General features: G+C 48.3%; 1 protein-coding gene across 1 annotated transcript in view; it reads right to left on the bottom strand.

The window, feature by feature from the left end:
* The window catches only part of LOC140395604 (dynein axonemal heavy chain 17-like), an 896,966-nt gene that overhangs the window by 285,638 nt on the left and 587,731 nt on the right, over positions 1–23,597 (bottom strand). The window contains exons 49-50 of the mRNA XM_072483576.1: positions 22,631–22,733; positions 4,812–4,959 (exon numbers count right to left, since the gene is read on the bottom strand). Of these exons, the coding sequence (XP_072339677.1) occupies positions 4,812–4,959; positions 22,631–22,733 (251 nt within the window). The remainder of the gene's footprint in view (positions 1–4,811; positions 4,960–22,630; positions 22,734–23,597) is intronic.

Raw genomic sequence — 23,597 nt, 5'->3', positions numbered from 1 at the left:
GTCCCCGACCGCACGGCAGCCCCTTGGGCAGCGTGGAACTCCCCAGTGACCGACTCCGATGCATCCCCCATCCCCCACAAGCTTGCGCTGCGAGACTGCCAGGCAGCCCCGGGGGGCCCCGCTGCTATTTCTGCGAGCAAACCAAGCACCCCCGACAGCACTGTCCGGCCCGCTCATCCCTCTGCAAAGGTTGCAGCAAAAAGGGACACTTCGTGGCGGTATGCCAGGCCCGGGCTGTCGCTGCGGTCTCCGGAGGCGAATCGGGACCGCCACCACAACCCTCTCCACGGGCCATGGGGTGCCGCCATCTTCCTCCTTCAGGGCCACATGTGGCCTCCGGGCACCGCCATCTTGTCTCTCGGACACCACGTGTGATGGATGGGCGCCCCCAGCCATGTGCGACCAGTGGGCGCCGCCATCTTGGCTGGACTCTCTGGACCCTGACTCGGATGACCACACACCGCCCGAGGAGAACATCCAACTTCTGCCACGACTAGCCTCGGTGAACCTGGACCAGTCTCGGCCCCGAACACTCTCGACTGCAACGACGACCGTGCTCATCAATGGGCATGAAACATCCTGTCTGATCGACTCTGGGAGCACGGAGCGCTTCATACACCCCAACACGATAAGGCGTTGTTCTCTCCCCGTTCACCCAGTTAACCAAAAAAATCGCCCTGGCCTCTGGGTCTCATTCAGTGGAGATCAAGGGGTTCTGCATAGCGACCCTCATGGTCCAGGTAAGGGAGTTTAAAAATTACCGGCTCTACGTCCTTCCCACCTCTGCGCTGCCACACTCCCAGGGTTAGATTTTCAATGCAACCTCCAAAGCTTAACCTTTAAATTCGGCGGCCCAATACCCCCCCTCACTGTCTGCACACTCGCGACCCTCAAGGTCGATCCGCTTTCCCTGTTGATGAACCTCACCCCGGATTGCAACCCCGTCGCCACCAGGAGCAGACGGTATAGTGCCCAGGACCGGACCTTTATTAGGTCGGAGGTCCAGCGATTACTGAGGGAAGGTGTCATTGAGGCTAGCAACAGTCCCTGGAGAGCTAGTTGTGGTTGTAAAGACCGGGGAGAAGCATAGGATGGTCAGAGATTATAGCCGGACCATCAACAGGTATACTCAGCTTGACGCGTACCCTCTCTCCCGCATATCCGATCTGGTCAACAGGATCACACAATACAAGGTCTTTTCCACGGTGGATCTAAAGTCCGTCTACCACCAGCCCGTCTACCAGATCCGCCCTAGCAACTGCAAATACACTGCTTTCGAAGCAGATGGGCGGCTCTACCACTTCCGAAGGGTTCCCTTCGGTGTCACTAACCGAGTCTCGGTCTTCCAATGAGAGATGGACCGAATGGTTGACTGGTATGGTTTGCGGGCCACGTTTCCGTACCTCTATAATGTCACCATCTGCAGCCACGACCAACCTTCGAAAATTCCTCCTTACCGCAAAAATCCTTAATCTCACATATAACAAGGATAAATGCGTGTTCAGCGCCGACCGTCTAGCCATCCTTGGCTACGTGGTGCATGATGGAGTTATAGGCCCAGACCCTGAACGCATGCGCCCCCTCATGAAGTTCCCCCTCCCTCACTGCTCCAAGGCCCTGAAACGCTGCCTGGGATTTTTCTCTTATTATGCCCAGTGGGTCCCCAACTATGCGGACAAGGCCCGCCCGCTAATCCAATCCACGATTTTTCCCCTGTCGACAGAGGCCCGCCAGGCCTTCAGCCGCATCAAAGCGAACATAGCAAAGGCCACGATACACGCCATCGATGAGTCCCTCCACTTCCAAGTCGAGAGCGACGCGTCCGACGTAGCTCTGGCGGCCACCCTCAACCAAGCGGGCAGACCCTTGGTCTTCTTCGCACGCACCCTCCACGCTTCAGAAATCCGCCATTCCTCAGTTGAAAAGGAGGCCCAGGCCGTAGTAGAAGCTGTGCGGCATTGGAGGCATTACCTGGCCGGCAGGAGATTCACTCGCCTCACTGACCAACGGTTGATGGCCTTCATGTTCGATAATGCACAGTGGGGCAAGGTAAAGAACGACAAGATCTTACGGTGGAGGATCGAACTCTCCATCTACAACTATGAGATCTTATATCGTCCCGGGAAGCTAAACGAGCCTCCTGATGCACTGTCCCGCGGCACATGTGCCAACGCACAAGTGGACCGCCTCCGAGCCCTCCACGAGGACCTCTGCCACCCGGGGGTCACTCAATTCTTCCATTTCATTAAAACCCACAACCTGCCCAACTCCATCGAGGAGGTCAGGACCGCCACCAGCAACTGCCAAATCTGCGCGGAGTGCAAGCTGCACTTCTACAGGCAAGAGAAAGTGCACCTGATAAAGGCTTCATGTCCCTTTGAACGCCTCAGTATGGACTTAAAAGGGCCCCTCCCCTCCACCGACCGCAACACTTACTTCCTGAACGTGATTGACGAGTACTCCCGGTTCCCAGTCGCCATTCCCTGCCCCGACATGACCGCAGCCACCACCATAAAAGCCCTCCATAGTATCTTTACGCTGTTCTGTTTCCCCGCCTACATACACAGCGACAGGGGGTCCTCCTTTATGAGCAATGAACTGCGTCAATTCCTGCTCAACAAGGGCATTGCCTCAAGCAGGACGACCAGTTACAACCCCCGGGGAAACAGACAGGTAGAGAGGGAGAACGGAACGGTCTGGAAGACCGTCCTACTGGCCCTACGGTCCAGGAATCTCCCAGTCTCCCACTGGCAGGAGGTCCTCCCGGATGCCCTCCACTCCATCCGGTCACTGCTGTGTACCACGACCAACCAAACACCTCACGAATGTCTCCTTGTCTTCCCTAGGAAGTCCTCCTCCGGCACCTCGTTCCCAACCTGGCTGGCAGCTCCTGGACCCATCCTGCTCCGCAAACACGTGCGGGCGCACAAGTCGGACCCATTGGTCGAGAGGGTCCATCTCCTCCACGCTAACCTTCCGTATGCCTATGTGGCGTACCCCGACGGCCGACAGGATACGGTCTCCTACGGGACCTGGCGCCCGCTGGATCCCCACCCCCACCACCAATCCCCCCCTCCCTCCCACCGGCACACCCCACAGCCGCCCCCTTCCCAGGTGGACCGGTCCTCCCATTGCTCCAGTCTAGGGGTGATGAAGAAGCCGAAGCCACGCTCCCGGAGCCACAGATGCCCGAGCCGGCGCCTGCATCACCACCGAAGCAACGACGATCGCAGAGGACGACCAGGGCCCCCGATCGACTAATTGCTTCATTCTGAACTGTAAATAAATTTTGTAAATAGTTGCGATGTAACGAGGTAAAACCACTGTACTGATGTATACCGGATACCTCCATAACCTTAACCTCTACCACTGTGTAATGCGAGGCCACCACCCCTGCCGGACTCTTTTTTTTTTTTAAAACAGGGAGTGAATGTGGTAGTCCGTATTAGAGGTATTACGGTACCCTGTAATGCTGTAAGACCATTGGTGTAGGAAGTACTGTTTTCGTTGGTTAAGCCTGCCTGCTGGTTCCGCCCAGTAAGGCGGAGTATAAGAGCCCATGTCTCCCCAGCAGCTGCCTTCTGTACCTGTGCTGTTGGGGGAAACATCTAGTATAACAAAGCCTTCAATTGTCTCCAATCTCACTTCTGGAGTTATTGATCAAGCAGTAAGCAGAAAAATGCAAAGTAAAAATGATAATTCACACAAAACTTTGGTCCTGTACCACAGCTGGTAAATCCTGTGTAATTACTGAAAATAAATTTATCATTGCAAGAAAGCAGATAGATTGGATTTGTTTGGATTTGATTAGTTTGTCACGAGTACCAAGGTACAGTGAAAAGTATTTTTCTGCGAGCAATTCAAACAGATCATTTAGTACATGAAAAGAAAATACATAATAGGCAACACAAGGTACACAATATAAATACATAGACATCGGCATCGGGTGAAGCATACAGGGGTGTAGTATTAATCAGGTCAATGAACTTCCATATATTCATGAAGCGGCGATATGGTCTATGGTCTCAATTCTTTGGATAATGACAGCAACAGGATTATCACCCAAGGTGTTGTTTAACCTGATGCTGATCCTACCTAAAGAACTGGTCCTCCTTTTCAAATTGATGGAGCACTACAGGAACAAACAAACATTTCCCATCCAGACAAAGATTGTTACCTGCGATTGCTAATGTAGCAGCAATTGGCCAGTCTCTTGAGAAGTGTTGGTGAACAAACTAAAGATTCAGCAAAAGGGCAAAAATACACAGGATACAAAAACAACAAAATTGTATAGAAGTACATAAGTGCTCATAGCCTAGTCATGAATATTAATTGTTAATAGTTGAGGCCTCAGCACTGATCCCTGTGGTACCCCATTAATTGCAGTTTAACAATCTGAAAATTACCCATTTATACCAACTTGTGTTTCCTGTGAGTTAGCCAATTCCCTTTCCATGCACACATTGCCCACACCAAAACTATCTTGTGTGGAAACATTTTATTTGGTATTTTATTGAATGTCTTTTGGAAATCAAAATATACTATTCCACAGTTTAAAATTGCATAGCATAACTAAGTGGTATTCAATAGAAACTAGGATATGTATACTAATTCCCATATCTAATATCACTAAATTGTATACATTTCCAGTTCTAATGAACACATTACAATGAGACATATTTCATACAGAATTTTTTTCAGAAACTGAGGAATTAACAGACTCAAAGGGATTCATAAGTACCAACGGGTAAACAATTAGGAATTTGAAACAATAATAAGGGTGTATTGACTGAGTAGCTTTATGCACTAACCAAGGGCTGCAGTGACCAGCTGTGTATGGAATTTTATCACTATTGATGGGAAATTTCGACCAGTTAAGTGTTGAAAAAGTATGATGCTAAAGATGGAGTGAAGTGCATCTTGTCCTGGGAAACTCACAGCGAAGACACAGAAATGACGCTGAAATGAAAGATCATAAAAAGCATCAGTTCTAATTATTTATGCAACAACATGAGCAAGAACATGGCAGATGGAATATAGTGCAGAAAAATGTAAAGTTATCCACTTTGGTAAGAAAAACAGAACTGCAGACTATTTTTTAGATAGGAGAAGATTGGGAAATATTGGTATCCAAAGAGATCTGGGTGCCCTTCTTCACAAGTCATTGAAAGCTAATATTTAGGTACAACATACAATTAGAAGGGAAAGTGGCGTGTTGGGCTTTATTACAAGAGGATTTGGGTACAGGAGAAAGCAGTAGTGTTGCCATTGTGTAGAGCCTTTGTGAGACTGTACCTGGAGTACTGTGTGCAGTTTTGGTCTCCTTACCTAAGAAAGGTGTAATACTTCCAGGAGGAGCGAAGTGAAAGGCAAAACTGTTTTATTTTGAGTTGAAAATAAAGCCGTTACTGTGGCACACAAAACAAACGTCCCAGCCCAGTTCTATTGGGAACTCCCGGTCCGTGTCTGGGAGCTATATTTAAAGATCCTGCGAATGAACTCCAACTGGGTGGGCCTCTGCCCGCTCACCATGGGAACTCATATTCGAAGAAGTCCATGGAGATAAATCAGCGATTCGCTGTGGTCCTTGTAAGGGTTATCACAGAAGGATATAAATGGCATTGAGCAAGTGCAACAAAGATACATCAGACCAATTCCTGGGATGTCGGGATTGTTCTGTGAAGAGATACTGAGGAAATTGGGCCTGTATTCTCACGAGTTTAGAACTCATTGAGCCATAGAAAATTCTTATAATGTTCAAAAGGGTAGACTTAGGAAAGATGTTTCCCCTGGCTGGTAGCAGTGGGGGGAAAAGAGGGTGCATCATAAACCAGGGGGCATAGTCTCATAATACGTGGTGACTGAGGCGAGGAGAAATTTCTGCACTCAGAGGGCAGTGAACCTGGCCGGTGCAGACTCGATGGGCCGAATGGCCTCCTTCTGCACTGTAAATTCTATGATTCCATGAGTCTGACCGTTGAAATTTTTTACCCCAGGTGGTTGTGGAGGCTCAGTCTTTGAGTATGAGGTGGATAGATTTCTAGTTATTAAAGATATCAAGGGATATGGTGACACTCCTGGAAAATAGTTTAATGATGTAGCATGCTCAAGGGGTCGTATGGCCTGCTCATGCTCCCATTTCTTATGTTCCAATGGTCCTACAATGTGGTAAATTGTCTACACAGTAAATTTTTAAAACTATTATCTCAGTTTGTTCTAGGCAAAAAGTTCATGTCATACAAAACTGATGCAGGTAGGAGACTCGAGGTAAATGGGAGAAGCTAGAGGAAGATATGAATGGACTTGTAATTGAGCAGGCAGGTGGTCAATATAATTCAATCAAGAGATATGCTAAAATAAGTTGAAAATACATAAATATTTCAAATGAGACCACTAAATGTAGGGACCGAAGTGGACCATTCGGCCCACCGAGTCTAGTCTGCCATTTGACGAGATCAAGATTGATTTGATAATCTTCAACTCCACTTTCCCGACCTCTGCACTAAGGAATTCCACAGATTCATTACCCTCTGAGAGAAAACAATTATCTTCATCTCTGTATAAACAAGGCAATCCCTTACACTGAGATTATGCCCTCTGGTCCTAGACTCTCCCACAAGTGGAAACAATCTGTCAGAATCTACCCTGGCTAGCCCCCCGAGAATCCTATATGTTTCAATAAGGTCGTCACTTAATCTTCTAAATGAAGACTCCAATGAGTAGAGGCCCGACCGATTCAACCTCTCCTCAGAAGAGAATCCCTCCACACCAAGGATCAACCAAGAGAACCTTCACTGGACTGCCTCCAATGCCAGTATTTCTTTCTTCAGATATGGAGATCAAAAGTGTTCACAGGTGTAATCTAACTAGTGCCTTATAGTTACAGCATGACTTCCCTATTTTAAAACTCCATTACCTTTGAAATAAAGGCCAACATTTAATTTGTCTTTCCTATTACCATAAGACATAGGAGCGGAAGTAAGGCCATTCGGCCCATCGAGTCCACTCCACCATTCAATCATGGCTGATTTCAACTTCATTTACCCGCTCTCTCTCCATTGCCCTTAATTCCTCGAGAAATCAAGAATTTATCAACTTCTGTCTTAAAGACACTCAACGTCCCGGCCTCCACCGCCCTTTGTGGCAATGAATTCCACAGACCCACCACTCTCTGGCTGAAGAAATTTCTCCTCATCTCTGTTCTAAAGTGACTCCCTTTTATTCTAAGGCTGTGCCCCCTGGTCCTAGTCTCCCCTGCTAATGGAAACAACTTCCCTACATCCACCCTATCTAAGCCATTCATTATCTTGTAAGTTTCTATTAGATCTCCCCTCAACCTCCTAAACTCCAATGTATATAATCCCAGGATCCTCAGGCGTTCATCGTATGTTAGGCCTACCATTCCTGGGATCATCCGTGTGAATCTCCACTGTACCCGCTCCAGTGCCAGTATGTCCTTCCTGAGGTGTGGGGCCCAAAATTGCTCACAGTATTCTAAATGGGGCCTAACTAATGCTTTATAAAGCTTCAGAAGTACATCCCTGCTTTTATATTCCAAGCCTCTTGAGATGAATGACAACATTGCATTTGCTTTCTTAATTACGGACTCAACCTGCAAGATTACCTTTAGAGAATCCTGGACTAGGACTCCCAAGTCCCCTTGCACTTCAGCATTATGAATTTTGTCACCGTTTAGAAAATAGTCCACGCCGCTATTCTTTTTTCCAAAGTGCAAGACCTCGCACTTGCCCACGTTGAATTTCATCAGCCATTTCTTGGACAACTCTCCTAAACTGTCTAAATCTTTCTGCAGCCTCCCCACCTCCTCCATACTACCTATCTTTGTATCATCGGCAAACGTAGCCAGAATGCCCTCAGTCCCGTCATCTAGATCGTTAATATATAAAGAGAACAGCTGTGGCCCCAATACTGAACCCTGCGGGACACCACTCGTCACAGGTTGCCATTCCGAAAAAGAACCTTTTATCCCAACTCTCTGACTTCTGCCTGACAGCCAATCGTCAATCCATGTTAGTACCTTGCCTCGAATACCATGGGCCCTTATTTTACTCAGCAGTCTCCCGTGAGGCACCTTATCAAAGGCCTTTTGGAAGTCAAGATAGATAACATCCATTGGCTCTCCTTGGTCTAATCTATTTGTTATCTCTTCAAAGAACTCTAACATGTTTGTCAGGCACGACCTCCCCTTACTAAATCCATGCTGACTTGTCCTAATCCGACCCCGCACTTCCAAGAATTTAGAAATCTCATCCTTAACAATGGATTCTAGAATCTTGCCAACAACCGAGGCTAATTGGCCTATAATTTTCCATCTTTTTCCTTGTTCCCTTCTTGAACAGGGGGGTTACAACAGCCATTTTCCAATCCTCTGGTATTTTCCCTGACTCCAGTGACTTTTGAAAGATCATAACCAACGCCTCCACTATTTCTTCAGCTATCTCCTTTAGAACTCTAGGATGTAGCCCATCTGGGCCCGGAGATTTATCAATTTTTAGACCTCTTAGTTTCTCTAGCACTTTCTCCTTTGTGATGGCTACCATATTCAGCTCTGTCTCCTGACTCTCCGGAATTGTTGGGATATTACTCATGTCTTCTACTGTGAAGACTGATGCAAAGTACTTATTCAGTTCCTCAGCTATTTCCTGGTCTCCCATCACAAAATTACCAGCGTCATTTTGGAGCGGCCCAATGTCGACTTTTGCCTCCCGTTTGTTTTTAATGTATTTAAAGAAACTTTTACTATCATTCCTAATGTTACTAGCTAGCCTACCTTCAAATTTGATCCTCTCTTTCCTTATCTCTCTCTTTGTTATCCTCTATTTGTTTTTGTAGCCTTCCCAATCTTCTGACTTCCCACTACTCTTTGCCACATTATAGGCTTTCTCTTTTGCTTTGATGCATTCCTTAACTTCCTTTGTCAGCCATGGCTGCCTAATCCCCCCTCTGATAACCTTTCTTTTCTTTGGGATGAACCTCTGTACTGTGTCCTCAATTACTCCCAGAAACTCCTGCCATTGCTGTTCTACTGTCTTTCCCACTCGGCTCTGCTCCCAGTCGATTTTCGTCAGTTCCTCCCTCATGCCCCTGTAGTTACCTTTATTTAACTGTAACACCTTTACATCTGATTCTACCTTCTTTCTTTCAAATTGGAGATTGAATTCAACCATATTATGATCACTGCCTCCTAAGTGCTCGCTTACTTTAAGATCTTTAATCAAGTCTGGCTCATTACATAACACTAAGTCCAGAATGGCCTGTTCCCTCGTGGGCTCCATCACAAGCTGTTCCAAAAAGGCCTCCTGTAAACATTCAATGAATTCCCTTTCCTTGGGTCCACTGGCAGTATTATTTACCCAGTCCACCTGCATATTAAAGTCCCCCATGATCACTGTGACCTTGCCTTTCTGACATGCACTTTCTATTTCGTGGTGCATTTTGTGCCCCTGGTCATCTACCTTGTTCTGTATACTGCGCACATTTAAATATAGCACCTTTAATTCTCGGTTGACCATCCCTTTTTGTTTTCTTAGTGTGGTGGACCTTGGTTTACTGAGCCTTTCCATACACTGTGTCATATTTTGTGGGATGGGGACAATCGTAACCACTCTTGAGTTTTGTCTGTTCGTGTTTTTTTTTATTCCTAAACAGCTACGCTCCCCGCTGATTACTTCACCTCTTGGTTCCCTGACTTTCCCTTCCCCCCCCAATCTTTATTTTAAAGTCCTATTGACCACCTTATTTACTCTTTTCGCCAGAACACTGGTCCCAGCTCGGTTAAGGTGGAGACCATCCCAACGGTATAGGTCCCCCCTGTCCCAAAACTGATGCCAGTGTCCCATGAAAAGGAACCCCTCATTCCCACACCACTCTTTCAGCCACGTGTTAACTTCCGTTATTCTTGCCTCCCTATGCCAATTTGCACGTGGCTCAGGCAGTAATCCGGAGATTATGACCCTTGAGGACCTGTTTTTTTAATTTGAATCCTAGCTCTTTATAATCTCTAAACAGGTCCTCTTTCCTAGACTTGCCTATGTTGTTGGTACCGACATGGACCACAACAACAACCTCCCCCTCCCTCTCCAGTATCCTTTCAAGCCGGTCAGAGGTGTCCCGCACCCTAGCACCGGGCAGGCAACATACCATGCGGGACTCTTTATCCTGCTCACAAAGGATACTATCTATCCCCCTGATAATAGAAACCCCTACAACTACAACTTGCCTATTTACTCCCTCCCCTTGAATGGCCTGCTGAACCATGGTGCCTTGGTCAGCTGACTCATCCTTCCTGCAACCCTGTTCGCCATCCACACAGGGAGCAAGTGCCTCATACCTGTTGGACAGAGTCAAGGGCTGAGGCTCCTGAGTTCCTGACTGCTGGTTCCCTTTACCTGCCTGACTTGCAGTCACACCCTGCTGTCCCTGGCCACTGGCAGGATTTAAACTACTTACTCTGACAGGTGTGACTGCCTCCTGAAACACAGTGTCCAGGTAAGTCTCCCCCTCCCGGATGTGCCTCAGTGTTTGAAGCTCAGACTCCAGCTCATCAACTCTGAGCCGGAGCTCTTCGAGCAGCCAACACTTACTGCAGATGTGGTCGCTGCAGCTCGCAATGGGATCTGCCAGCTCCCACATCAAGCAGCTCAAGCACATCACCTGACCAGCCATCACTAATTAATTAATTAAATTTAAGTTTATGGTGGGGGCAGCTTCAGCCAATCAGACACTACCCTGCACTTTTAACTGAAAAACAGCACAATTAGATTAACCACTTACCTTTCCTGGTTACCTTACAGACAGTGAGAATTTGGTAGTTTGGTGCAGAATCACTCTCACTCCGGCTGTGTCCCTTGACCTGCGCAATGCTAATAATATAATATAATAATGCTAATAATAATAATATGGCACTTACCTCACACCAATGGATCTTATTATTAGGTTAGAGGAGGAGGGTGGGTGGGAGACACTACACGTGTAGTGTCTCGGGTTTCCTCTCCACCAGAATTGATTGGTTTTGGGGGGGCCTTCCCAGAAGTTACCTCTGAACTTGCATGCTAGATTTTTTCATTTATGCACGAGGAGTCCCAAACCCCTCTGTGCTGCAGATTTCAGCAGTCTTTCTCCATTTAAATAATATTCAGCTCTTTTATTCTGAATGCCACATTTTTCTATATTCCACCTGCCAAGTTTTTTCACTTAACCTATCTACATCCCTGATGGATCTCTGTCTCTATTCCGAACCCTGGATATCCGTTATCCCTTCTTAGTTCCCAAATAACAGAAATCAAGTCTGTGATTGTTGGCAAAGCTCAGTTGAACTTTATTTGTCAGCTTGTGCACTGGAAAACTTTATTAGTCAAGCAACATTAGGTCAGATTCCTTGTCATTAGCGAATACAGTGGTTGAGTTTAAAATGCAAATCTTTGTAATTCTTCAAATCATAATAGACAGTATAAAAAGACTGAGTGATTTAAACAAAAGAAAATAGGTTTCAGAAAGAGATACATTGATTCCTGAATGGATTTTTCCATCCTGACAAGTGATTCTTAAGGAGATTATTATCTTAAAGTCTCATCTTCTTTACAGCTGTGATTGGCTTTAACTACGTTATAATTCACTCAATTCGGCCAAAGTGTCTGTCCATCAATTTAAGAGAGATTTGTATTTAAATATATCGGTACAAACTTTCTCATACTATCGCTTGCCAATTTTCCAAATTATTGACACCGGCATCTCAACATTAATTAGAAAACAACACAGCCTTCAGGGCTTATGACCTTAGACTGTGTATTACCATGGAAACAGGACTGTCCAGGCTGGGAAAGCAGTAACATACAATAGGGTCTTTTTGCTAGGTGGCGTCACTGACCTTGCTTGTCTGAATCAATTTGCAAATGGTAGAGTCTAGTTTTAATGAAAGAACACTAAAGTGTATGATCTGGATTAACCTTTAGTGGATTCCCAGCTATAGTTGCACTGAATGAGTTCTCATTTAAACCTCTTATATCTTACTAGAATAGTCAATTTCGATCAATCCCCCTACAGACTCTTTGTTATCCTCACCACTTCCCTACCCAATTATTTCTGCATCATCTGCAAGCTTGGCAAGAATGCATTCACTTCCCTCGTCCACGTCATTAATTTATATTCTAAATAATTGTGGCCCTAGCACTGATCCCTATGACACTCCACTAGTTATTGGTTGCTAACCTGAAAATTCCCCAACTCTGTCTTTTTTAGTTAGCCAATCTACAATCCATGCTAATATTCTCTATTCCCAACACAATGGGGTCTGACAATATTAAATAGTCTTTTGCGCAGTACCTTATCAAACGCTTTTTGGAATTCCAAGTGTATTACATCTACTGGTTTCCCTTTATCTATATTGCTTGTTACCACTTCAAAGAATTTTAATAAATTTGTCAGGCATGATTTCCCCTTCATGAAGCCATGCTGACTCTGCTTGATTGTATTATGTATTTGTAAATGCTCTGCTGTCTGCGCTTATTTAAGTTTTGCACATTTGTTTCTGACCCAATCTTCTCACTTTTCAAACCAAATGCTAAATTCTACCATGTTATGGTCACTGTACCTGAGGGAATCTTTTACTCTGATATTGTTTATTAAATCTGCCTAATTATGAATGGTGGGGTAGGGGATTGTGGGGAATGAGGTGGTTTCAAGAGGAAGTGGTTGGGAGGTTTCTAGGAAGGGGAACGGGGAGGGAGAAGTTGACTGACAGTGACTGGGGACAAGGGGTGAGTCCACCCATTGGGTGGGGCTCGGTGCCATCTTGTGTGGACTTTGGACTGTGGAAGGCTGGAGGGGATGAGGGTATGGCTGACAGCAGGAGGGAGTGAGAACCCCCTGATCCAGCTGGTGACACGGAATGTCCATGGGTTGGGAAGCCCGCTGAAACGGGTGAGAGTTTTTGCGGATTGAAAGAATCTGAGGGATGATGTTGTGCTGGTGCAAGAGACACATTTGCGAGTGAAGGATTAGGTAAGGCTTCGTAAAGGTTGGGTAAGTGTCAGGTGTTCCACTCAGAATTTGACCGTGGGCCCCAGGGGGTGATAGTCTTAATCAAAAAAAATCCAGTTTCATGGGGTGTTGGAGGGTAAATAGGTCGTGTTGACGAGCATTTATGTCCCAAATTGGGATGATGCCGATTTTATGAAGAGGATGGTGGCGGCAATCCCAAGCATGGACTCACATCAGTTGATCTTGCAGGGGGGGCGGGGGGGGGGGAGCTAAATACGGTCTTGGACCCAAAAGTGGACCAATCCAAGCCAAAGTCACTGACCCCTATGGGGGCGGACGAAAGTATTGGCAGCATTTATGAAAGGGATGGGAGGAGAGGATCCATGGCAATTTTTGCACCTGGGGGAGGGAGGGATTTCTCGGTTTTCTTGCTGGTGCATAAGGTTTACACTTGGGCTGATTATTTTATAATGGGGAGGTCGTTGTTGCCAGGGGCAAGGAAAGCAGAGTTTCAGCGATTGTGATTTCTGATCATGCCCCACACATGGGGCTGGATTCTCTATTTCAGGGAATATGTCCCCACATCTTTGTGAAGACTGTGATCTTTTACGCCAGAAAAACTGGCATCAAAAGGCCACAGATTCACAGCCTTGCAGGGGGCTAGCTATTGTGGAGCTCGCAGTTCCAGATGCCAAAACGGCCCCCCACACTTCTGGGTCAGAGGCTGCACATGCGCACGGCGGCTGCCTCCAGCGGCCATGCCATACTCCATGGTGGACTCGGACCGCGAAATAGTGCCCCCGATCAGCCGAGCGCCCGACCCGGACCGCCCGCACAATAAAAGCCCAGTCCCGAAAGAGGCCCCCTTGCCCTCCAATCAGCTAGCCCCCGACTGTGACGGCCGCAGACTAAATCACAGGACCACATTAGAAATAAGTCGTCGGGAATTCGGCCGGTCGGGGGCAGAGAATAGCGGGCGGGCCTCAAGCAATGGATACTATGCGTGGTGTACTCCCCGAGTACGCCGCTTTTCGGGGGGCGGAGAACTGGCGCCGGTCCCAATTTCATGCGTGAAACTGGATTCTCCGCCTCGTCGCCGAACGCGATTTCAGCATCGGGTGCGGAGAATCCAGCCCGTGGTTTTTGAGAAGGGGCCTGCCGAACAGCCAATTTGGGATATGGGGCTTCTAGCAGATCTGGGTTTTTGTGTAAGGATGGCCAAGGTGGTAGATGAGTAAGTAGGGTTTAACAAAATTGAGGAGGTTTCGCCCTCGGCTGTATGGGAGGCTCTGAAGGCAGTGGTGAGGGGGGATGCAATTGCATACAAAGCGCAGGTGGATGGGGACGCAAGGGAGAAATGTGAGTGGCTGGTGAATGAGATATTGGAGGTTGATGGGAAATAATTGGAGAACTCTGCTTCAGAGCTTTTGGCCAGCAGGACGTTGTTGCAAACACAGTTTGATATGGTATCCACAAATAAAGCAGTGTGGCAGTTGAGATGGAGGGAGAAGTTTATGAGTACAGGGAGAAGGCCAACCAACTGCTTGCACATCAGTTGTGATGGCATGTGGCTTCCCAGGAAATTATCCGGGTGCAAGGGGGGTGTGTGGAGCTGGTGTCGGGGCAAGAGACGGTTAATAAAGTGTTTGAAGCATAAAGAATATGTCTAGTTTGGAGCCACCAGAGGATGATTTGGACATGGTGGAATTTTGGGAGGGGCTGGAGTGTACCAGGTTGGAGGAAGATGATTGAGAAGCATTGGAGGAGCCATTGGGGCGGGGGGGTTGATGAAATTAGGAAAGTGATAGGGAGTAAGCAGTCGATAAAGGCACCGGGGCTGGATGCATTTCCCGTGGATATTTAGAAACAATTTGCAGACGGATTGGTGCCATTATTGGTGGAAGCATTTGAAGATTCGGTGGCACAGTGGACGCTCCCGGAGACGAAGAGTCAGGCATCCATTTAGGTGAATTGGACATTCTGAATTCGCCCTCAGTGTACCCGAACATGCATTGTAGTGTGGTGAATAGGGGATCTTCACAGTAACTTCATTGCAGTGTTAATGTAAGCCTACTTGTGACACCAATAAAGATTATATTATTATTGGAAAAGGACAAGGACCTGTTGGAGTGTGGGTCGTACCAGCCAATCTCATTGTTAAATTGGAGGGTGTCTCCCACAGGTGTTTGGGGGAGGATCAAAAGGGATTTGTGAAGGGTAGGCGGTTATCTTCCAACGTGCGGCTCCTTCTGAATGTGATCCTCTCTCAGCCGGGGTGCGGGGAACAGGAGGTGATAGTGGCGTTAGATGTGGAGAAGGCTTTTGATAGGGTTGAGTGGCGGTTCGGGATTGGGTCTAAGTTTGAGTCATGGGTCAAACTGTTATCAAAGAACCAAAGGCCAGTGTTCAGATGAATAATGTTAGCTCGGGTTATTTTCGGTTGCACAGGGGAACGAGGCAGTGGTGCCCTATGTCCGCCCTTCTATTTGCATTGCCAACGAGCCATTGGCCAGCACTTTCAGAAGTTCGGATAAGTGGAGGGGGATAATAAAGGGGGGGGGAGAGGAGCATAGAGTGTCGCTTTATGTCGATGACCTCTTGTGTTGTACATTATGGACAAGTTCTCATGATGGGGGGCCTACACTGCCGCCATCCACCACCCCCCTGCCGCTATCCACCACCCCCCTGCCTGCCCCCACCCCAGCCTATGTTCAGTCACTCTCATCGTCTTGCAGTGGATTAATGGGACATCAATTTATTAACCAAAGACATCACTATCTAAAGCCTGATAAACTGGAACTCGACGCACGAGCAGCAGAAGCTAAGGAAATATTCTCCCACTGGCTCCGCTGTTTTGAGGCCTACCTCGACTCCTTCGAAGCGCCTCCCTCCGATGCCCTCAAGCTGCGCATCCTCCACCGCCAGGTGAGCCACCGAACATCGGGTTTGATTCAGGACGTGGTCACGATCCTAAAGAGACAGTTCGTGAAGCCCGTGGACGAAGTGTTCGCGTGGCACCTCCTCATTACCCGCCGTCAACGCACCGGGGAATCGCTGGACGAGTACGTAGAACACCTGACGCTACTCGCCCGCAACTGCAACTGCAAGGATGTGACGGCCGATGAGCACATGAAACTGATGACCCGGGACACCTACGTGGCTGGGGTCCAGGTCTAACTACATCTGGCAGCGACTGCTGGAAAACGGGGCCACTGACCTACAGGACACGGTAAAACTAGCCAACTCGTTGGAGGTGGCCTACCAGAGCCTCAGCGCGTTCCCGGCAGACCTAGCGAACCCCTCGTGGGCACCACAGACACGGCCGTCACCAGACCCGACTATGTCTCACGCCTGTGCCGCGCAGCTGCCCGTGCAGCCGGGGAGACTGTTGTGCTACTTCCCCCGGCAACGTTGCCCAGCCCGCACCGCGACATGCAGTGACTGCGGCAAAAAGGTATCTTTAGCCAGAGTCTGTCTGGCCTGATCCAAAGCCCCGAAGTCGAAATCTCACCAGGCACGATCCACGGACTTACAGGCCCACAGACCCCACAGGGTGGCTGCGTGCCTGCCGGTACCGCCCCCCTTCAGACACGTCACCCGCCTCGTGCAGCGCGTGGGGGGCGCTATCTTTAACTCAGCTCGACACGTGCGACCCGTGCGGGCAGCCATATTGGCTGCCATCTTCAACACCAGCCGACACGTGCGACCGATGGGGGCGGCCATCTTGGTCGCCATCTTCGACTCAGCCCGACACGTGCGACCAGTGGGGGCCGCCATCTTGTGACATCGATACCTCAGACCACCCGCAGCTCGGCGCAGTAACCCTCGACCAGTCGCGGCTGAAGCATCTGAGGAATTTGATGATGGCCGTCCGGGTCAATGGGCACGAGATCCCTTGTCATTTCAACTCCGGGAGCACAGAGAGCTTTGTCCACCCAGACACGGTAAGGCGCTGCTCCCTCCACATCTACCCCGCATCCCAGACAATCTCCCTCGCCTCCGTATCCCATTTGGTACAGATCCGGGGGTACTGTGTCGCGAACATCGCAATACAGGGCACTGAGTACGCCCAATTTAAACTGTATGTCCTCTCTCATCTCTGCGCACACCTGCTTGGACTCGACTTCCAATGCAGTCACCGAAGCCTGACGCTAAAGTTCAGCGGACCCCTACCCCTCCTCACTGTATGCAGCCTCGCGACCCTTAAGGTTCAGCCTCCTTTGCTCTTTGCGAACGTCACCCCCGACTGTAAGCCCGTCGCCACCAGGAGCAGGCGGTACAGTTCACAAGACATGCTTTTATCAAGTCGGAGGTCCAGCGACTCTTGAGGGAGGGGATCATCGAGGCCAGCAACTGCTCCTGGAGAGCACAAGTGGTGGTAGTCAGGACCGGGGAAAAGAATCGGATGGTTGTGGACTACAGCTAGACCATTAACAGGTTCACGCAACTTGATGCGTACCCCCTCCCCCGCATAGCGGAGATGGCCAACCAGATCGCACAGTACCAGGTGTTCTCCACGGTCGATCTGAAGTCTGCCTACCATCAGCTCTCGATCCACCCGGAAGAGCGCCACTACACTACTTTTGAAGCAGCCGGCAGACTCTTCCACTTCCTCAGGGTCCCTTTCGGCGTCACTAACGGGGTCTCGGTTTTTCAGAGAACGATAGACCGAATGGTGGACCAGTACGGGTTGTAGGCTACATACCCGTACTTGGACAATGTTACCCGTCTGCGGCCATGATCAGCAGGACCACGACGCCAACCTGCAGAGGTTCCTCCAGGCCGCCCAATCCCTCAAACTGACATATAACAAAGAGAAGTGCGTTTTCCGCACTACCCGGCTAGCCATCCTCGGCTCTGTCGTCGAAAACGGGGTTCTAGGGCCCGACCCCAACCGCATGCGCCCCCTCATCGAACATTCGATTTCCCCACAGCCCCAAGGCCTTCAAATGCTGCCTGGGGCTATTCTCCTATTACGCCCAGTGGGTCCCCAACTATGCAGACAAAGCCCGCCCACTTATCAAAGCCACGATATGCCCCCTGCCGGCTGAGACCCGCTTGGCATTCAGCCGCATCAAGGCAGATATTGCCAAAGCCGCGATGCACGCGGTGAACGAATCCATCCCTTCTCAGGTAGAGAGCGATGCGCCAGACATCGCCCTGGCCGCCACCCTCAACCAGGTGGGCAGGCCAGTAGCCTTCTTTTCTAAAACCCTCCACGCCTCCGAGATTCGACATTCCGCTGTTGAGAAGGGAGCACAAGCCATTGTGGAAGCTGTGCGGCACTGTAGGAGGTTCACCCTCGTCACCGACCAACGGTCGGTAGCCTTCATGTTTGACAATGCACAACGGGGCAAAATAAAAAACGACAAAATCTTGAGGTGGAGGATCGAGCTCGCCACCTATACTTACGATATCAAGTATCGACCTGGGAAGCTCAATGAGCCCTCAGATGCCCTGTCCCACGGCATGTGCGCCAGCATGCAAGATGACCAACTTCGGGCCATCCACAATGACCTCTGTCACCCGGGGGTCACCCGGCTCATCCACTTTATTAAGGCCCGCAACCTGCCCTACTCCACCGAGGTCAGGGCCATGACCAGGGACTGCCAAGTCTGCACAGAGTGCAAACCGCACTTCTACCGGCCAGACAAGGCCCACCTGGTAAAGACCTCCCGGCCCTTTGAGCGCCTCACTATCGAATTCAAAGGACCCCTCCCTTCCACCAACAGATGGGCAGCACGGTAGCACAAATGGATAGCACTGTGGCTTCACAGCGCCAGGGTCCCAGGTTCGATTCCCGGCTTGGGTCACTGTCTGTGCGGAGTTTGCACGTTCTCCCCGTGTCCACGTGGGTTTTCTCCGGGTGCTCCGGTTTCCTCCCACAGTCCAAAGACATGCAGGTTAGGTGGATTGGCCATGCTAAATTGCCCGTAGTGTCCATAAGGGTTGGGAGGGGTTATTGGGTTGCGGGGATAGGGTGGAATTGAGGGATTAATGTGGGTCGGTGCAGACTTGATGGGCCGAATGGCCTCCTTCTGCACTGTATGTTCTATGTAATAGTAACATATACTTTCTGACCGTCATTGACGAGTACTCCCGCTTCCCCTTCACTATCCCATGTCCCGACATTACCTCGGCCACCGTTATAAAGGCACTGCACAGCATCTTCACCCTGTTCGGTTTCCCTGCATACGTCCACAGGGACCGGGGCACCTCTTTCACGAGCTGCGTCAGTACCTGCTCAGTAAGGGCATCGCCTCGAGCAGGACTACGAGCTACAACCCGCAGGGAAACGGGCAAGTGGAGAAGGAGAACGCTACGGTATGGAAGGCTGTCCTTCTTGCCCTTCAGTCGAGAAGTCTCCAGATTCCCCGCTGGCAGGAGGTCCTCCCCGATGCGCTCCACTCCATTAGATCGCTCCTCTGCACAGCCACGAACGAGACCCCTCACGATCGTTTCTTTGTCTTCCCTAGGAAGTCCATCTCCGGGGTCTCGCTTCCATCCTGGCTGAATGCTCTGGGACCTGTCCTTCTCCGGAAGCATACGAGGAGCTATAAGACCGACCCCCTGGTCGAGAGGGTGCAGTTGCTGCACGCCAACCCCAAATATGCCTACGTCGCACACCAAGACGGACAGCAAGACACGGTCTCCCTCCGGGACCTGGTGCCCGCTGGTTCCCAGGCCAACGCCCCCACCCCACCACCACCACCTATCACCACCCCTCAAATCCCCGGGGCTCCTGTACTGTCCTGAGCCTACACTGCCACCATCCTCCACCCCCCTGCTGCCATCCACCACCCCCCTGGCTACCCCCACCCTAGCCTATGTTCACTCACTCTCATCGTCTTGCAGTGAATTAATGGTACATCACCGTGAAACCTGTGGAATCCACTTCTGGGCATATTCGAGACAAGTACCCTAGTGGCTCTATAGTTCAGCGAAGACACCTACATGTTTCCTGCAGCCTGCCAAGGCCATGCAGGACATTCTCTTCCCTAGCGGCTGAAGGAGTAGAACTCCCCACCGATGAATCAAGTCTGGCTGGGACATAACAGAGAAAGATAGCAGTCGTGGGGTCACCAAGAGAACACCGATCCATTGGTTTAACTTGGTTAATGATCTACTTCGCTCTTTTGTGGCAACACCAAAAGGTTAGGTGTGATTGTGCGGATGTTAGAGAGTGGACGTCCACTAAATGGAGGGAATGCTTCAGCTTTGTTCGGCGTGCAACCTGTCCCATGCACATGTGCTGCTGAGTGTCAGATTGACAAATGCAAGCATGCAGAGACATTAGCAGCTTTGGTCTTTCTTTTTTGGCCAATGACACCATTCTCATGTGTCTCCACAGAAAATAATGCAGGCACACTGGTTGGGCAAAAAGCAGTGGAGGCGAGGTACTGTAGGCACCAAGATTGTTCCTAGAATAATAAGCACATTCTGCAGGATCTGCTGTTAGTGGTCAGACCAGTTTGGGCATTGAGGGAGTGAAATCCTTTCTGTTTGGTGAGGTCCCTGTGATATTATGAGAAGTGTACAGAACTGTGAGGGTAATGTTATGTCCAAATCAATCACTAGAGGGAGCTAGACGCAGAGCTATATAAAGCCTGCACTGCAAGGAAGCCAAGCCTTCTGGAAGGGTGTTGAGAAGGCTAGGAGAAAAACTGTATGAAAGCTAGTGTGAGTGAGAGCAGATCATAGTTATTGTATTAGTGTCGAGATTAGTGGCAGATGAGTGTAGATTGTATATTTATTTTCAATTGTTTATTATATAGAAGTAAGAGATTGAATTAAATTAAATAGTGTAAATAAATCTTTAGCTTTGTTTAATACAAGAGCTAGTTGTGGTCTTTGTGAACACTACGCCAATCATCTTGGGATCTGAATCACAAAGAACATCACAGGTCCCAGCTAGCCTAATGCGTTCAGTCAATGATACCTTGGAGCTGGGTAAATAAAGCAGAAGTCTCTGGCTCTCATTCTATTTCCCTGAGTGTCCGCATTGATTGTGATCTTGAAGTACTGGCCCTCCTGAAGAGGGCATTCATCACAACCTTGTAGCAGTGCTGGCTGCGGGATGCTGCACAGGTCTCCAGTGGGTCCTTAAATGAGCCTGAGGTGCGGGGGTTTCGGTCAGGTGTGTGTGGTGAACCACTGTTATAGGAGATGTAAGGTAGGACCTGCACTACAGGTTTGCCGGTAGCTCCTGCTGGCTGGCTCCGCCCACAGAGAACTGTATAAATATGCATGACCTCCAGTGCCCTGCCATTTCGCCAGCTGCAGCAGGAGGCCACGCATCGAACTGTAATAAAGCCACAGTTGTACCCAACTTTAGTCTTTGTGCAATTGATCGTGCATAAATCTGGTTACCTGTGTTTTAGATACACATATCTGTCGGACTCCTGGGTTGGCCATAATTCCCATGGTCCTTTGCAGGTGGTCATCTTAGATGGTTACAACCTCTCCAAAGACGGCCCAGCCAGGAGGACCCATTTATCAAGGACTCCTAAATCCACTGCAAGTATCTCACTCTCTTTGTCTATTTAGTTAATGAAATGCCTCAGTTACAGTTGTCTGAGCTCAGTAGGCCCATGCAGCTGCAGGCCCATTGACACCCTTTTAAAGCTGCAAAGGCCTCCCTGGTGGACTGTGCATGCCTCGTAAAATGCTCTCCATTAATTATTCATTATCAAATTGTGAGCAGCATCTCATATAGCTCACCATTCACCTCTTGCAAAATGAAGTTCAGGCTTCTTAGTGTCAAGGGCCTGACCCAAAGTCATTTTGTGCTACTTTCAGCCTTGTAATACCGCAGCCTTCTATTGTCGACAGTGAAACTCCAGCCATAATTTTTCAAGAGTGAAATGAATGGTTCTACTTTCTAACAAATTGTTTTTGAAGGATAGAGATAAGGCAGTCCAAAAATCTTTGATCCATAGGGACAATCAAAGATTTGTAGGAGGATCTGATACCTAAAATTTCACTCAACATGAATACTGTAATAATCTAGAGCTGGGGCCAGTCTAGAGATGAATAGTAATATGTAAGGGTTAGTATGAATTCTTCTCCATACCCACTGTAAATATGTATACATTTAAGTATTGTTAATATAGATTTCTTTTTAACTTCAACAAACGTGTTTAATGGTGTCCTTGCAGTATCCTTCAAACCTAGCAACAACATATCATGGTAACAGCAGTCAAATCCAGAAAGATTTTGCACAGAACATATTGGCCATTAACTGTGCTACTTCCATTTCATTTGCTTTCTGTGATGTATTCTTTTAAAAAAATTTAGAGTACCCATTTCATTTTTTCCAATTAGGGGGGAATTTAGCGTGGCCAATCCACCTACCCAGCACATCTTTGGGTTGTGTGGGCAAAACCCATGCAAACACGGGGAGAATGTGCAAACTCCACACGGACAGTGAGCCAGAGCCGGGATCGAACCTGGAACCTAGGTGCCATGAGGCAGCAATGCCAACCACTGCGCCACCGTGCTGCCCAACTGTGATATATTCTAATTAGGAATGAAGAAAATACAGAGGAATCAATTGGCTCAGGAATATCTGCACCACTGTCGAATCATGAACAACATCATACTTCAAAATAAATGATGTACAATTATTTACCTGAAGTCGAGAATCAATTGTAAAGCTGCCAGATGTGGGATTCATACAGGCAACGTACTGACAGTTATGAATATCTTTTAATGTCAACTTGACCTTGTCATACCTAATCAAAAAATGTGTATTATTTAAGTACAAATTAATTCAATCATTACACTACAATGTTTCATTGAGAAAATTATTGGAGTGAACTAGTCCATTTTTAATGTTTTGATTTGCTTTCAGAATTATATGTACTGGAGCTTTTACTATAAATTATATTTACACAACATTTCTCAAATGATTCATTGGTTTTGTCGCATCCAGAGGACAAGACGAAAATATACATTTACTCTATAAAATTATTGTATTTTTTTTAATGGATCCAGCTTTACTCTGACTAGCCATGACTCATACCAAAGGAATTCCTAACCTTCAGTCAAACATTGGAGGCTTGTTACCTAAAACAAAGTATGAATGCCCCTCCCTCGAACTGCTCTTTAAATACCTCAAGAAGAATCCTGGTCACTGGGGACAGTATGTCTGCAAAGGGCTCCTCTGGGAAACATTCAAGATTCCAAACCTGGGGAAATATCTTTGTCCAACACCCAGGAAAAAAAGTGGGAAGCATATCATATATTCTCCTCCAAGCTGCTAGATCCTGTAATATTACCGTGCGGAACTGAACTCAGGCAATCTCTGTTTGACCTCAGAAAAGAAGCAGGCTCCCAGGTAAGAAGCCCGTCTCTCTCTACCATTTAGCATCTCACAAGTAGCTTCAGAAAGAGCCATATGCAGGTTTAACATTGCCTGGCACTCACTTAAACTGAACTACTGGAACATCGTCACCATGTACATTTGTGCCTTTAAGGCTAATCCATCTTTATGTGACTTCTCCCATCGTGGAAGTCCCCGCTTGTGGAAAGACAGATCAACCTGCAAGAATCAGCCTACTGCTCTCTGAAGGAATACACCATTTGGCTTTTGATTC

This window comes from Scyliorhinus torazame, chromosome 18 (assembly GCF_047496885.1).
Source record: "Scyliorhinus torazame isolate Kashiwa2021f chromosome 18, sScyTor2.1, whole genome shotgun sequence".
NCBI lineage: Eukaryota > Metazoa > Chordata > Chondrichthyes > Carcharhiniformes > Scyliorhinidae > Scyliorhinus > Scyliorhinus torazame.
This window is presented reverse-complemented; position numbering and strand designations above follow the sequence as displayed.